This window comes from Somniosus microcephalus, chromosome 13 (assembly GCF_052327205.1).
Source record: "Somniosus microcephalus isolate GS21.2 chromosome 13, FLI_Smic_1.0, whole genome shotgun sequence".
NCBI lineage: Eukaryota > Metazoa > Chordata > Chondrichthyes > Squaliformes > Somniosidae > Somniosus > Somniosus microcephalus.
Window position 1 is genome coordinate 73,161,970 of NC_140999.1, and position 16,785 is coordinate 73,178,754.

The window sequence follows — 16,785 nt, forward strand, 5'->3', positions numbered from 1 at the left end:
GTGTGTAAAGTCTGTAATTTTACTCTCGGTATGCTGATGTACACTACATTTTCGCAGAATGGGAAGTGCATGTGTCGTGGGTATATTAGACCGGTAATTACAGGGGAAGGTTGACTATGAGGGTCAGAAAAATTTTGCTCACCTTAAAAGTATGATACTTCAAGCAAGTTTTAGTATCACAGGGCGGAATGTAAGATTTGCAAAATTTCTGCATTTCCCCGAAGGCTGTTATTAATAAACGGGACCCTGCGTGGACATTTTAAATCAAAAAGGGTACCCAAGATGGTGTCCGTGCCTCGTGGGAGAAAGCCTGTGAGATTTTAAATGGACTCTACAACGCAGACAGCTTGTGGATCGAAACCCAAGCTGCAGGCTTCCGTGAAGAGAGACTTTGTATTTTGGAACCAGACAGGACTCTGAATTATGCATTAGACCGAATTGGAGGCAAATCTAAATTCAGTTTAGGTCTATAGTTAAGGCCATCAAGCAGTCTACATATAATCAGAAACAGATTAACAGAGCCATCGAGGCTGGACAGGCCCATCAAGGAACTTTCATGACAATACAAGTCAATTATCGGGCCGGTAGATGTGATTACCGGCCATCTAAAAACAGTTAGTATGGATGGCTACCATTATTTAAAATAGCCCGCCAAGATTAAAACAAAGAACTAACCTGATTTGCCACGCAGATAAGGGTTTTCGACAAAAGTATAATTGAAGGCCCCCGGGTAGCAATCGGTGTGGTGTGTTCTTTGTTGGTTGGTGTGCTGGTGCTACTGCTCTTCGGCCCCTCGCCCTCGTGGCTGCCGCTTTTTCCCCATCCCGTGCTTAGCCCCTGGCCTTTGCCCGTGCCTTTTTCCCACTCCATCTGGAACTAGCCCCAGCACCGGGTCGGGCGGACACGGACAATTCAGGCCAGGCGAGGCGGGATGCGACGAGGGGAGGAGGGAAGACCACCTGAGGAAGACCGGCTGAAGAAGACCAACTGAGGAGACGAACCGAGGGGAGGCTTCAAATTATCGGGCCTTCAGCCTCAGCCGACCTTCGAATATCTGCACACCAACTCAATCTGTCGGCTGTCGACGAAGAATCATCCCTGCAAGGTAAAGTACCCAAACAAAGACTTTGGGGTACTCAAACCTGGACAACGCCCTTGCAGCGCCCGGAGGCCACGTGACGACGGCAGGCTCCAGAGAGCACCAAGAGCGAACCCCGAACCCAACCGCTGTTTTGAGTCCAACAAACCCTTTGCTTGGCGAGCATGAAGTTCTGACCCCTCATAGCTTAACCTAGTTAGGTATAGGGGGTGGGATAAGGGTAAGGGGATTGTTAAGATAGTTGTTTTCCCTCGATGTGCCGTGTGTTCCCCATTCCCTGTATAAGTATATAGTTATTCTTCTTTTGTATTTTTCGCCTGTAGAAGTGTACACAAGTAATTTTTCCATGAGATTGTATCAAGTTTTTCCTCTTCAATAAGATCTTGGTTTTTGTTCACATCCAACCACCTGTCTACTCGAGTCTTCTCTGTACCGCCGCCTTGTACCCAAGTCCGGTGTCCAGAACCCAGGGGCGTGGGAGCGATTCGAACCGCTCACAAAACAGTCAGGGGCATAACTGACTGGGCGTACGCGCCAAACAGCACCACCACACGCCACCCCCTACAGTACTCTACCAATGGGTCATTCAACATAGCCGCAGGCAATGGAGTAACAACTCAAACAAACACAGTTTCATCCATTTATAACGTGAAATTCACCAAGACAGAAACATTTAGAACAAATATACTTGTGCAGTACAGCTCCTGGGTGAATAGACTTGATCGGAGACTCAGTGAGCGAGACTTTCTGCACAGGGCCGGACTGGCACAGGTGCTACAGGCATTTCCTTTTTGTAAAGGAGACTTGCCCATGTGAGTAACACATTAACCCGTTGCAAATTTACAAGTGATTCAACAGGTACTGGATGTTAAACTGGGTACACACCACAGTTCTGCACCCTCTGGATTCAGCGCCCCACATGTGCAGCGGATGTGGATGCAGATTAGGAGTTTTAAAATATAGAAATGGGTAAAAAAAGAATGAATTGTAATCCAGCCCATGCCATGGTGACAAGACATCAGGAGCCCTTTTAATTGACAAGCGGAGTTTAGAGAAAGCATCTGTTTTTCTGATTTTGTGGGCTAGTTAAGGAATGTAGAATGATCCACTTGACAGCCTGGGGCTGAAATCGGCTGCCAGTTTCCTCTGTCCCGAGGGACATATCCTTCCACCCACAAGGGCCCAGTCTGCGACAGTATTATAACACAGAAGGTAAATCACCCAACCACCAATATAACGATGCATCTCAAAGAATAATGCTTCAAAACTGCCTTGGAGCAGTTCTGTCGGCTCAAGTGGTGGAGCTCACTATGCGTTGGGGCAGGAATGCAGGACTAAGTGAAAACAAGGGCTGTAATGCCAAGACATTGCTCCAATCTGTTTATTGGTGTCCCAAAGGAGCTTAGATTACCCCAGACAGAAGAAGCCAGATACCTTTTAAAAGCCTAGGAGTTAACATGGAATGAATCTTAGCGCCTCGGTCTGCAGACCACCTGGTGTTCTCGTTGCAAAGGAGCTGAAAAGATCGAAGATCTGATGAAGTGATTGGCTGAGGAAACCAGCTGCATCACCAGTCACCATCCAGGATCTACTAAATGACATCACCCACTGAATGAAGAACAAAGCTAGCAAGTACAAGAGTTAAAGCACAATAAACATACAAGGAGCACAGTAATTAGCCCAGTAATCAGACCACATTTCACAAGGTGCAGGCTCCACCTCAAGAATTCAACAAAAAATGGGGCAGGTTGCACCCCAAACCTGCCAGCCCGTGGTGAAGCTGCTCCTGCCTCGCACACCAGAAGAGTTTACATATAGAGCTGTGCTTATGCTAACAACAGGAGAGGGTCTGTGTGCGTGCGTGCATGAGGGAGGGGAAGGAAAGAACCGACTATCGCAATAAAAATTCTACAAAATAAAAACTTTGGTCCGCATTCGATATTTAATAAATCGGTCTGAATGATCCGATGCTCGCTCGGCCAGGGAGAGGACGACATGGAATGTTCAATCGCGAGCAGTCGGTTGGCAATGGATGCTGGGAGTGGTGTTCCTTAAGGCTCTCTTTTTATAAGTTGTGCAGTTCCTGTAGAGTTTGATCGAGGACCTGGTGCATGCCCATGTTCTCTTCTTTCGCACGAGCAACTTGTTCTATAAAAAGAGGGAAAAAACAAACACGTCACCAACAGATGAGGAATTTACTCATCAATTCCCTTCAGGAAGCAGAAGGGGGGGGTGGGGGGAAAGAGATCAGACAGAACAAATCAGGGAGAGCAATCTCAGAGCATCCACTGGTACTGCCTCATTTTAAGACCACTCATTCGTGGTGATCTTCAAGAATATCTTCAGTTGGAGTGGGGGAGGAAGAGCAGTGACCCTGCCAAAATAACTTACATGCTAATCAAAAGCTTGGAATCTTAGTTCAGATAGAAGCCAGAACATTTGCCCAACTCAAATCAAATCCAGATTTAGAAAAGGACCCCTCATATATGATGTGACTCCACTGGATCATAGCAGTTAATATAATCGACAGCAATTAGTAAACATGGCAATAACTTGAAGGCTGCCCTGAATCTTTAGTGTTATTGTCCAATTGGGTGGAGGCTTGGTGTAGGATGTTGGGGAACGAGGACATTTCCAGAGAGCTTCAGAGATTACCTGCATTGCACAGCCATCAGCTGAAAGCCCATGTCCACTGCATTGTATCTGGTCATGTGTATGTGGTTATCAAGTTGGACATTCCTTTGTCTAACAGACAAGACTCCATTCAGACTCTCACCAGTAAATGTCCTCCCATCAAACCAAGGGCCCACATTTCAAACAAATTTGACATACAAGGAGAAACGTGTACACACTGCAGATGTGTGCGCATTGGGAACCAAACGCCTGGGATGACATCTGCACCTTGATTCGATTGCAGCCTGGAACTCACTCCTGGTTATTCATTACTCTAAATATAAACCTCAGTTAGATTCACAGTGCTAATGGGTCTCCGCACGTTGTGGGTTTTGAATTTAGGATTAGTTTCAATGGACGTGTAACCATCAGGGCACCAGCTCCTCTCCTCCACATTTAATTCCAGAACCCATGGGGCTGAACCATCCAAGGTGAAGTGAATATAACTGAAGTAAGTGGACCGCCAAGCCACTGATCTGTGTGCGGTGTCGGCCTTGAAATGGGCGATGGGCTTAGTACTTGCAGCCGTGTGGAGTCCTGATCTCATCACACCCACGACAGCCCTGGGAAGCAGCGCCACACGGGAAGAAAGAACTAAAATGCTTCAGTGTTTTAGTGAATGTCTTTAGAATTCAACAGACACAAAAATATCTGCCCCAGGACAATGATGTGGACCTGACTGCCCGTTCATTTAGGTGGGCTGTTTGATTGCACAAGTGGCTCCAGTTCATTGTGCAATGAGAAAGGGTTAATTAATAACCTTGTAGTAAAGGGGAGTTTACTAATATGATAGAATTTCATATTAAGTTTGAAAGTGATTTAGTTAAATCCGAAACTAGGGTCTTAAGCGAACCAAATAACTAGAAGTAGACAGGGCTTTAAACTAATGAAGGAGGGGGGGGGGGGGGGTGGATTCAGGAAAGAGTAAATTTAAAGCGAGAGAAATGTCAAGGCTCGAGAGCAGAGCAGAGTTTTGGGTAAAAATAAGCCGAGTGGGTCAGGAAGGGACAGAGAGTAACAAAGGGAATAAGGCATCAGTGACTAAGGTGACATCTATGAAAAATAGAAATAAGTCAAAGCTAAAGGCACTATATCTGAATGCGCAAAGCATTTGCAACAAAATAGATGAATTAATAGCGCAGATAGAAATGAACAGGTTTGATCCAATAGCTATTACAGAGACATGGTTGCAAAGTGACCAAGGTTGGGAACTAAATGTTCCAGGACACTTAACTTTTAGAAGAGATAGGCAAAATGGAAAAGGAGGATGGGTAGCCCTGATAATAAAAGAATGGGATAAAGACAGTAGAGAGAAAGGATCTTAGCTCTGAAAATCAAGTAGTAGAATCAGTTTGGGTGGGGTAGAGAACATTGGTGGGAGTTGTTTATAGGTCCCCAAACAGCAGTTGTAATGTAGGGCAGAGTATAAATCAGGCAATAAGAGGCGCATATAATGAGGGTAATACAATAATCATGGGGGACGTTAAGCTACATATAGACTGGGCAAACCAAATTTGCAGTAATAGTGTGGAGGACAAATTCATGGAATGTATGCAAGATAGTTTTCTAGATAATATGTTGAGGAACCAACTAGGGAACAGGTATTTTAGATCTAGTATTGTGCAATGAAAAAGGGTTAATTAATAACCTTGTAGTAAAGGGGCCTTTAGGGAAGAGTGACCATAATATGATAGCATTTTATATTGAGTTTGAAAGTGTTTTAGTTAAATCCGAAACTAGGGTCTTAAATCTAAACAAAGCAAACTACGTAGTTATGAGGGGCGAGTTGGCTAAGGTAGATTGGGAAACTACATTAAAAGGTATGACTGTCAACAAGCAATGGCTAGCATTTAAAGAATACATAATTTACAAAAAATATACATTCCTTTAAGGCACAAAAACCCCACAGTGGTCTAACCGTGGCTAACAAGAGAAGTTAAAGATAGTATTAGATCAAAGGAAGCAGCTAATAAGTAGCCAAAAAGAGTAGTAAGCCTGAGGATAGGGAGGATTTTAGAATTCAGCAAAGGAGGACCAAGAAATTGGTGAAGAAAGGGGAAACAGAATATGAGTAAACTAGCGAGAGACATAAAAAGACTGCAAAAGCTTCTATTGGTGTGTAAAAGGGAAAAGATTAGCAAAAGTAAATGTGGGTCCCTTACAGGCTGAGACAGGAAAAATTATAATGGGGAATAAGGAAATGGCAGAGAAATGAAACAAATACTTTGTGTCTGTGTTCACGGAAGACGCAAAAAGAGGTCCCGGAAATAGTGGAGAACCAAGGGTCTAGCGAGAATGAGGAACTGAAAGAAATTAGTATGTGAAAAAAAATAGTACTGGAGGAATTAATAGGGCTGAAAGCCGATAAATCCCCTGGACCTGATGGCCTACATCCTAGGATTTTAAAAGAGGTGGCTATTGAGATATTGGTGCATTAGTAGTCATCTTCCAAAATTCCATTGGTTCTAGAAACTTTCCTGTGAATTAGAAGGTAGTAAATGTAACCTCACTATTTAATAAAAGGAGGGAGAGAGAAAAACAGGGAACTACAGACCAGTTAGCCTGACATTAGTAGTAGGGAAAATGCTAGAATCTATTATTATGGAAGTGGTAATAGGGAACTTAGAAAATAATAATAGGATTGGGCAGAGTAAACACGAATTTATGAAAGGGAAATCATGTTTGACGATTCTGTTTTTTGAGGTTGTAACTAGCAGAATAGATAAAGGGGAACCAGTGGATGTGGTGTATTTGGATTTTCAGAAGGCATTCGATAAAGTGCCACACAAGAGATTATTAAACAAAATTAGGGCTCATGGGATTGGGGGTAATATACTAGCATGGATTGAAGATTGGTTAATGGACAGAAAACGGAGTAGGAATAAACGGGTCATTTTCGGGTTGGCAGGCTGTAATTAGTGGGGTACCACAAGGATCCGTGCTTAGGCCTCAGCTATTTACAATCTATATCAATGATTTGGATGAGGGGACCAAATGTCATATATCCAAATTTGCTGATGATACAAAGCTAGGTGGGAATGGAAGTTGTGAGGAGGATGCAAAGAGGCTTCAAGGGGATATAGACAGGCTAAGTGAGTGGGCAAGAAAATGGCAATTGGAATATAATGTGGAGAAATGTGAAGTTATCCACTTTAGCAGGCAAAATAGAAAACCAGAGTACTTTTTTTTTTTTTTTTTAAAAACGGTGAGCGATTGGGAAATGTTGGTATTCAGGGGGATCTGGGTGTCCTTGTAGGTGAATCACTGAAAGTTAACATGCAGGTACAGCAAGCAATTAGGAAAGCAAATGGTATGTTGGCCTTTATTACAAGAGGATTTGAGTAGAAGAGTAAAGATGTCTTACTGCAATTATATAGGGCCTTGGTGAGACCACACCTGGAGTATTGTGTACAGTTTTGGTCTCCTTACCAGAGGAAGGATATATTTGCCATAGAGGGAGTGCAACCAAGGTTCACCAGACTGATTCCTGGGATGGGGGGATTGTCCTATGAGGAGAGATTGAGTAGACTGGGCCTATATTCTCTGCAGTTTAAAAGAATGAGGGGTGATTTCATTGAAACATACAAAATTCTTACAGGGCTTGACAGGGTAGATGCAGGGAAGATGCTTCCCCTGGCTGGGGAGTCTAGAACATTTTTTTTATTCGTTTATGGGATCTGGGCGTCGCTGGCAATGCCAGCATTTACTGCCCATCCCTAGTTGCCCTCGAGAAGGTGGTGGTGAGCCGCCTTCTTGAACCGCTGCAGTCCGTGTGGTGAAGGTACTCCCACAGTGCTGTTAGATAGGGAATTCCAGGATTTTGACCCAGCGACGATGAAGGATCGGCGATATACTTCTAAGTCAGGATGGTGTGTGACTTGGAGGGGAACTTGGAGGTGGTGGCGTTCCCATGCGCCTGTTGCCCTTGTCCTTCTAGGTGGAAGAGGTCATGGGTTTGGGAGCTGCTGCCGAAGAAGCCTTGGTGAGTTACTGCAGTGCATCTTGTAGATGGTACACACGCAGCCACTGTATGCTGGTGGTGGAGGGAGTGAATGTTTAAGGTGGTGGATGGGGTGCCAATCAAGTGGGCTGCTTTGTCCTGGATAGTGTCAAGCTTTGTGTTGTTGGAGCTGCACTCATCCAAGCAAGTGGAGAGTATTCCATCACACTCCTTACTTGTGCCTTGTAGATGGTGGAAAGGCTTTGGGGAGTCAGGAGGTGAGACACTCGCCGCAGAATACCTAGCCTCTTGACCTGCTCTTGTTGCCACAGTATGTGTGGCTGGTCCAGTTAAGTTTCTGGTTAATGGTGACCCCCAGGATGTTGATGGTGGGGGATTCGGCGATGGTAATGCCATTGAATGTCAAGGGGAGGTGGTTAGACTCTCGCTAGGGTCACAGTCTCAGAATAAGGGGTTGGCCATTTAGGATTGAGATGAGGAGAAATTTCTTCACTCAGAGGGTGGTGAATCTTTGGAATTCTCTACCCCAGAGGGCTGTGGAGGCTCAGTCGTTGAGTATATTCAAGACAGAGATCGATAGATTTTTGGATATTAAGGGAATCAAGGGATATGGGGATAGTGCAGGAAAGTGGAGTTGAGGTGGAAGATCAGCCATGATCTTATTGAATGGCAGAGCAGGCTCGAGGGGCCGAATGGCCAACTCCTGGCTCCTATTTCTTCTGTTCAGACTTTGAGGTTGAAGGGCAGGACGGCACTGGATTTAAAATGGGGGAAAGAGGAAGGAAAGTTTGCATCGGGATTTGTCTGGGCTGGGAGAGGTTAACAGCTTTCTGTTGGCTGCAGGAAGAGCTGGTATCCTGCAGGAAATAGTTTGGGCTTATTACTTAAGTATGTTCACTGGCAATCGTAAACATGCAATTTTCAGCAGGAGAAAAGCTGATGCAGAATCTGTATGTATTTCCCCCAAGGAGCACAGCAGCAGAGAAACCCCTCTCCCCAGCACAAAGGGCCCCTTACTCAGACGACTTTGGCAATGCCATTCGGTGGGTGGTATGGAAAGTTTCACATTGGTGTACAGGAACGTTGTGGCTGAGGAACGTTGTTGGGAATGACAAATTCTCCAAACTACATATTCCAGTGTCTGCCACCCTTCTATCACCCAGCACCTACAGACAGAATTTGAACATCTTTATGGGTGCAGTAGTGTAGTGATTGTTACTGGACTAGTAATTCAGGAGCCTAGACTAATAATTCAGCGAACGTGAGCTCAAATTCCACCATGTTAAAAAATAAATCTGGAAATAAAAAGCTGGGATGAGTAAAAGTGACCATGAAGCTGTTGGATTGTCATTAAAAACCCAACTGGTTCACTGATGTCCTTTAGGGAAGCAAACCCGTCTGGCTTATATGTGACTCCAATCTTGCACCAACTTGGCTGACTCTTAACTGCCCTCTGAAGTGACCAAGAAAGTCACTCAGTTGCATCGAAATAAATGTGGTTCAAGAAGGCCAACCACCGCCTTCTCAGGGCAACTAGGGATGGGCAATAAATGCCGGCCTTGCCAGTGACATGCCAAGAATGAATTTAAAAAAATCTAATATTCTAGACTGGAGGTGGGGAAAATTGTGTTTTGAATGTAGATTAGTGTGTAGTTTCCTAGTGCTCGGCTATGACATGTGACTGTTGAACTCCATCAACCTGCAGAAAGTGTGACTGCTCTTAAGTGAATGATTCTGCACTCACTGAGGAGAAGGATATTAGTGCTAAGGAATGGAACACAATCCTCACTTCAGGCACCCAATATCAGCACTCACTCACTCATTCCCAAGTCAGGTACAACATGGGTCAGATGCGGAGTAAAGCTCTCCCAATAATGTACATCCTGCCCCAACCTCGTAACTGCATCCCCCACCCCCCAAACTAAGCAACCTGTGGCCTGAGTAATAACGTCAATGTAGAGTCCATTTAAGGTAGGTTTTGTGCTGTGGATTCATGCCCAATAATGATCGGGCTGAGGCTGCCTAAACTAATTTCATGTACACTCAACCAACACATGGAAAAGGCTTACCTTCCCTTCAAAATGGTCTGGATATATTTCTTAAGGCTAAAGGGATATGGGGAGAAAGCAGGGACAGCGTAATGAATTTGGATGATCAGCCATGATCTCATTAAATGGTGGAGCAGGCTCGAGGGGTCGAATGGCCTACTCCTGCTCCTATCTTCTATGTCTGTCTATGTTTATTCAACAAGGTTGAAACATTAAAAGAAAAATCAGAATTACTGGCTGTAACACTGTCCAAACTAAATTAGATGGGATTTGGAGGAGGAGAGGACTTGAAACTCAAATGGGTATAAATTCAGTGAATGTCAACCTTTGGACAGGGATAAAAATTAAGGGAGAAGTTCCGATTGATGAAAGTTTATTTCTTGATTATGCAGCTTTTAAATCGGATTGGGAGATTGAGTGTAGGCACAACTAGGCAACCTATAGCACCACTTTCAACACTACAGCTGCTTAAAGAGAGAGAGTCTGGTCCCTGATCAATCCAGATATTCATACTCCTGCCATTGTCCATAGCCTGGCCTTGTGTCGTTGAAGATCAGACCACAAGCTGAGCCCACGGCCCCATATCTCTCATTACCTGAGATTTTAATCAGGATCGTACAATGTGCCCATGGACCAGTGCCTTCTCTTCAAACAAGAAATTCAGCGATTGTATTAAACACTGGCTGGAGCCACAGTAATGGGACAGGCAAAGAAATCGTGCGGGGTTTAGATACAATCTACATTGAGTAGGATCGATTTGCACGTTAATGGAGTTAATCATGGGCAAAATAAACGCCACAAATCACCCATTCTCCACTCCACCAATCGCTATGCTCAGGGTCAAACGAGTAGACATTGGGTCCGGTCAGATCTAATGGTGCTGTGACACTGTGACCAATGCCCATTCCGCACTCCCACCCGAGTTCCTAATCTTGGACACACTGCAGCACGGAGGTCTCCATGGGAAGGAACGGTCGAGACAAAGACCCTGACCCAGGCTGCTGGTGACAGTCAGAACAGCATTGCGAAGGCCTATATTGGGGGGGGGGGGGGGGGGGGGGGCAGGTCACACCATTAAGTTTGAGGAGTAGGTGAGAAAGGAAATTTGTTTCTGAAATACAGGAAACTTACCCCAAAAACCAAATGTAAATGAGACTTTATCCAGTAAGAGCCGACAGAGGTCTCGCTCCAGCAGAGGGCCACACATTTGCTCGGCCAGGAACAGAGCGAGAGAGGGTGAAAGAGAGAGAAGCATGTACAGTTGAAGAGCAGGAAGAATTCTAGATGGTGGCAGAGAGCTCCAGAGCAGAATTCAGCAGCAGTTCTAGAAAGTGGAGTGTGTTATGACCATCACTCATCTGATCTGAAACCCCCTCTTTTCGAATATCTTCACACAAAATTCATCTGGTAGCAAAAAGAAGGAATGTGAAAGCAGAATTTAAATATAACTCAACCAGATCTCAACTTCAAGATAGAAAAGCTATGAAATAGTTCAAATGATGTCAAAATGTCACCACTCACACATCCACCCCAAGGGGTTCAGTGACCTCAGGCTAGACATTCTGCTAGCTAGATCGCGATCAGTACCCAGGTCAGTACCATATTCTGTTAACACCAGGACTCTGGGTAAATGGCACTCAAGAGAACAGCAGCCAAGGAGGCGCGCCATCTCTTTAGTGTCAGCTGGGGCTCAGTTGGTAGCACTCTCTCTCACCTCTGAGTCAGTAGGTCATATGTTCAAGTCCCACTCCAGAGACTTGAGCACAAAAATCTAGGCTGACACTCCAGTGCAGTCCGGAGGGAGCACTGCACTGTCGCAGGTGCCACCTTTCGGATGAAACGTTAAACTGAGGCCCCATCTGCCCTCTCAGGTGGACGTAAAAGATCCCAGAGCACTATTTCGAAGAGGAGCAGGGGAGTTCTCCTCGGTGTCCTGGACAATATTTAGCCCCCAACCAATGTCACTAACACAGATTATCTGGCTATTATCATATTGCTGTGCAAACATTGGCTGCCGTGCTTTTCAAACAAACTTAATTGGTTGTAAAGGGCTGAGGGAAGTCCCGAGATCTTGAAAGCCACTATATAAATGCAAGTCTTTTTCCTTCATTGCTAACTGTGCTGCTGGTCTCCATTGGGTCCAGCCTTGTATTTCCCAGTCTCTGACAACCCACCACTTATGGGAAGGCACAAAACATCAAATGCTGGTCACAGTTGGAGGCTCTTGGCTCGCTCCTTCATACCGCTGAGTGCCGTGAGTGGCACTACCAATACAAACGCATAAGGTACCAATGCATTCTACAAGTTGGCAGCTCCGAGAGTGAAACAATCACTTCAAGTTGCATTTCATTTGTGGCTTCCTTCACTAGACTGAGCTCATCCTACTTCCCAACAAAAGATCGAGATCCACCCAACACTTCCCTTCTGTCTTAAAATCAGGCCCAGTCTCCCATTCCCTTGCCCACCTGAGTAAGTTTCTAATGAGCAATTCATATTCCCCCAGGCTCGCCTGTAGCTCACTCATTAAGCAGGTTCCCCTATAAACCATTCCCAAGGCCATACATGCTGCTGCAACTATAATTGGATTTAATAGTCTGCATACACCAGCCTGTAATGTAACAGGACTGGACAGACTAGATGCAGGAAGGCTGTTCCCGATGGCAGGGGAGTCCAGAACCAGGGGTCACAGTCTAAGGATAAGGGGTAAGCCATTTAGGACTGAGATGAGGAGGAATTTCTTCACCCAGAGAGTGGTGAACCTGTGGAATTCTCTACCACAGAAGACAGTTGAAGCCAATTAATTAAATATATTCAAGAAGGAGTTGGATATATTTCTTAAGGCTAAAGGGATCAAGGGATATGGGGAGAAAGCAGGGACAGGGTACTGAATTTGGATGATCAGCCATGATCGCATTGAATGGTGGAACAGGCTCGAGGGACCGAATGGCCTACTCCTGCTCCTATCTTCTATGTTTCTATGACCCCAACTGGCAATGCACAGGACAGAGAGAGTCTGGTTTCCTGTTGATGTGGGCTCCATGTTACATTCCCAACAGGGTCCAAATCGCTACTGTCGAGACGTTTCCCTCCACCCTCCCATAGCCTTCCACCAGGATCTGGACCGAGCCTCACCCAATCTATTTTGCTTTCAGGACACTTGCCATCTACAGATGGGCAACAGCCATCGTCACTCAACCGTTACTGGGCTGCAGGACGCCTGCTTTCAAACAGCAGCAGCACTTACGACAAGCCAGTGAGTCACCACAATCACGTGATGCTGCATCTCTGTTGTAATACGAGAGATAAACAGTCAACTCTGGATGTGGGAGCTGCACGTTGCCAGGCAAAAGTTTGAACAAACATTAAAGCACGTTTCCCAAATTCAGTGTAAATACAAGTGACAACTAAAAGCTGGAGAACTGGTGACCATCTCCTGAACCTCCCTCACCACAGTACAGGGAGAACCCAGATTAACGCAGCACGTTGACCCATGCTAAAGACGGCGACACGCTCAGCTCAGGTGCACGATATGATCCTGTTCCCATCCAGTGATAGTCTGCTCACTAACAGTGTCTGAGGTGTGGAAATCTCCAAGGAACAAGGTCCAATGGAGAAGAGAAGATTGTGGGTGGGGCACAGTTTGATGAAATGGCTTGGGGCGATTCCAACATCTGGCTCCAAGCAAAGCCAGGTCTCCATCTTTCCCGGAATCCCTTTATCCCTGTTTGTAATCGAGCGGTCACCAGGTCAGAAGGCAAAGCTGAGCGGTGTTTGTATAAAACAGGCCAACCCAACCTGGCTGGCTGGCTACCTGGTTTAATTGGTTGTATTGTGTGGGCTGGGGAAGTGGGGAGAGAACAGAGAGGATGTTCACTGGTACAATCTAATTCTCAACTGCCGACATTTGTGGAGTAGGAGGATGAAGCGGTCAGCTAACATCAGTTGTTAGTCCTGCGCCCTCTCTGAGTGTGAACTGGTTATTTGACCCTGTGGTGCATCACAGTTAGCCTGATCTTGTCCTCACTCAACAGGTGCTTGCCATCAGGTAGCAACCCAGAGCGGGAAACCTGGTTATTTCTCCCTCTCGCCCAATGGCAGTGAAGGTACTGGACCCACACCTCAGCACACTGCATTCACCAACCCCCCCACCTCCCAAACACATCCCACTCAAAAAATAATTGATCAAAAGCTGCACCATTCTTTTCTAACATACAAAATGCTACTTTATGGATTTCTGCTGTCCTGACTTTTGCCACAGTGGACAAGTTGGAAGTGGGGCCCTAGTGGGCTCCAGAGCTGGTTCCCTCCACATGACGTGTGATGGAATGGACAGATTGATGGACTGCACTCGGTATCCTGTATTAATCCAGCTCTTGCTCATTGCCGCTCGGATCGGGCTGGTGTTTCTCTCCCCATTTCTGTAATGGGTGCAGTTTGCTAATCCATTTTGGGGGAAGATATGTGGGGGGGGGGGGGGGGGGGGTGCAGTAAATGATTCCCCCTCGTCTGTTGGGTGTTGGAAACCAGAGTTGTGTTTGCTGAGCCATCTTCCTGAAACAGTTCCTTCTTCGGTCATCTCACCTTATTCCATTTAACACCACTTGCCCTCCAGCACCTTGCCCAAGTCACCATGTGTGAGTCTTAATGATGGGAGTCAGCAAGCTATTTGACTGCTGGAGCATCACAGTCCGATGTTCTCCTCGACTGATACCCACACCGGCACATTTCCGTATCCGCTGGGATCAGCGATCCCAGCTCCCCTCACTATCCAGGGCAGACTGAGCCACTCAGCACCCGGCTGGGATCAGCTGCACACAGGCCAGGGGTTAAACATGGGACCTTCCTCCTCTGTGTGGCTCACTTCTGACTGGATAAGCTCACTACTAGTGGGGGAACCTTTAAACCACCTAGGCTTACGGTCAGGCCTTGCGCCTGGCAGGGCGCTCGTAGCGGGATTTGATTATGCTGATATCTTCCCCAAAAGGTTGTGGCTGCTGGGGGTCAATTAAAATTTTCAAGACTGAGATCAACAGATTTGTGTTAGGTAAGGGTATCAAGGGATATGGAGCAAAGGCAGTAAAAGAGTTAAGATACAGGCCAGCCATGACCTGATTAAATGTGTCAGCTGTGGCTTAGTTGGTAGCATCCTCGCCTCTGAGTCAGAAGGTTGTGGGTTCAAGTCCCAATCCAGACATTTGAGTGCAAAAATCTAGACTGACACTCCAGTGCCGTGCCGTGCTGAGGGAGTGCTGCACTGTCAGAGGTGCCGTCTTTTGCATGAGACATTAAACCGAGGCCCCGTCTGCTCTCAGGTGGACGTAAAAGATCCCATGGCACAATTTCAAAGACAAGCAGTGCAGTTATCCCTCAATCAACATCACTAAAAACAGATTGTCTGGTCATTATCACATTGCTGTTTGTGGGATCTTGCTGTGTGCAAATTGGCTGCCGGTTTCCTACATTACAACAGTGACTACACTTCAAAAAGTACTTCATTGGCTGTAAAGTGCATTGTGACGTGCGGTGGTGGTGAAAGGAGCGGAATAGCCTACTCCTGATCCTATGAAGGCATCAAGAGCAATGTGAGCCCTTTACCTCAAGAGCAATGTGAGCCCTTTACCTCAAGAGCAATGTGAGCCCTTTACCTCAAGAGCAATGTGAGCCCTTTACCTCAAGAGCAATGTGAGCCCTTTACCTCAAGAGCAATGTGAGCCCTTTACCCCAAGAGCAATGTGAGCCCTTTACCCCAAGAGCAATGTGAGCCCTTTACCCCAAGAGCAATGTGAGCCCTTTACCTCAAGAGCAATGTGAGCCCTTTACCCCAAGAGCAATGTGAGCCCTTTACCCCAAGAGCAATGTGAGCCCTTTACCCCAAGAGCAATGTGAGCCCTTTACCCCAAGAGCAATGTGAGCCCTTTACCCCAAGAGCAATGTGAGCCCTTTACCCCAAGAGCAATGTGAGCCCTTTACCCCAAGAACAATGTGAGCCCTTTACCCCAAGAGCAATGTGAGCCCTTTACCCCAAGAGCAATGTGAGCCCTTTACCCCAAGAGCAATGTGAGCCCTTTACCCCAAGAACAATGTGAGCCCTTTACCCCAAGAGCAATGTGAGCCCTTTACCCCAAGAGCAATGTGAGCCCTTTACCTATCAGCAGGCAATGCTAGTTGCTATCACGCTAGTAAAAGGCTGGAGGCCTTCTTGCATGTTTCCTTCTTTTTTAAGGCGCAGTCTTTTCATGTTCAGATTCTGCCTCCTCTGGTGAGGAATCCAGAACAAGGGGACATAATCTTAAATTTAGAGCCAGGCCATTTCAGAATGAAATCAGGAAGCACTTTTCCACACAAAAAGTAGTGGAAATCAGGAACTCTCTTCCCCCAAAAGGCTGTGGATGCTGGGGATAAATTGGAGCTTTCAAGACTCAGATGAATGATTTTATTGGGCAAGGGTCAATGTTCCCCAGAATGTGTTTTTGGGACACGCGGCCTCTTTTTCTGGATGAGCAGAAATTTTCTCCAATTAAATATTGGGAAGACCAAAGCCATTGTTTTCAGTCCCCGCCACAAACTACGTTCCCTAGCCACTGACTCCATCCCTCTCCCTAGCATCGGTCTGAGGCTGTTCGCAACCTTGGTGTCATATTTGACCCTGAAATGAGCTTCCGACCACATATCCACAGCATAACAAAGACCGCCTACTTCCAACTCTAACATCACCTGTCTCCGCCCTTGCCTCAGCTCATTCACTGCTGAAACCTTCATCCATGCCTTTGTTACCTCTCGACTTGACTATTCCAACGCACTCCTGGCTGGCCTCCCACATTCCACCCTCCGTAAACTTGAGGTCATCCAAAACTCGGCTGCCCATGTCCTAACTCGCACCAAGTCCCGTTCGCCCATCACCCCTGTACTCGCTGACCTACACTGGCTCCAGGTTAAGGAGCGCCTCGATTTCAAAATTCTCATCCTTGTTTTCAAATCTCTCCACGACCTCGCCCCTCCCTATC

At 46.2% G+C, this 16,785-nt stretch overlaps 1 protein-coding gene across 3 annotated transcripts in view; it reads right to left on the reverse strand.

Annotated features, from left to right (window-relative positions):
- Positions 1–1,727: 1,727 nt before the first annotated feature.
- Positions 1,728–16,785, reverse strand: part of LOC147108420 (tropomyosin alpha-1 chain) — a 177,105-nt gene continuing 162,047 nt past the window's right edge. For 2 of the 3 annotated variants that reach the window (XM_086005040.1, XM_086005042.1), the window contains one exon: positions 1,728–3,247. In XM_086005040.1, coding sequence (XP_085861166.1) covers positions 3,165–3,247 — 83 coding nt within the window. In that variant the 3' untranslated portion in view covers positions 1,728–3,164. Of the gene's footprint in view, positions 3,248–10,912; positions 11,186–16,785 lie in introns of all 3 variants that reach the window. The other variant, XR_015080589.1, reaches the window with a different exon arrangement.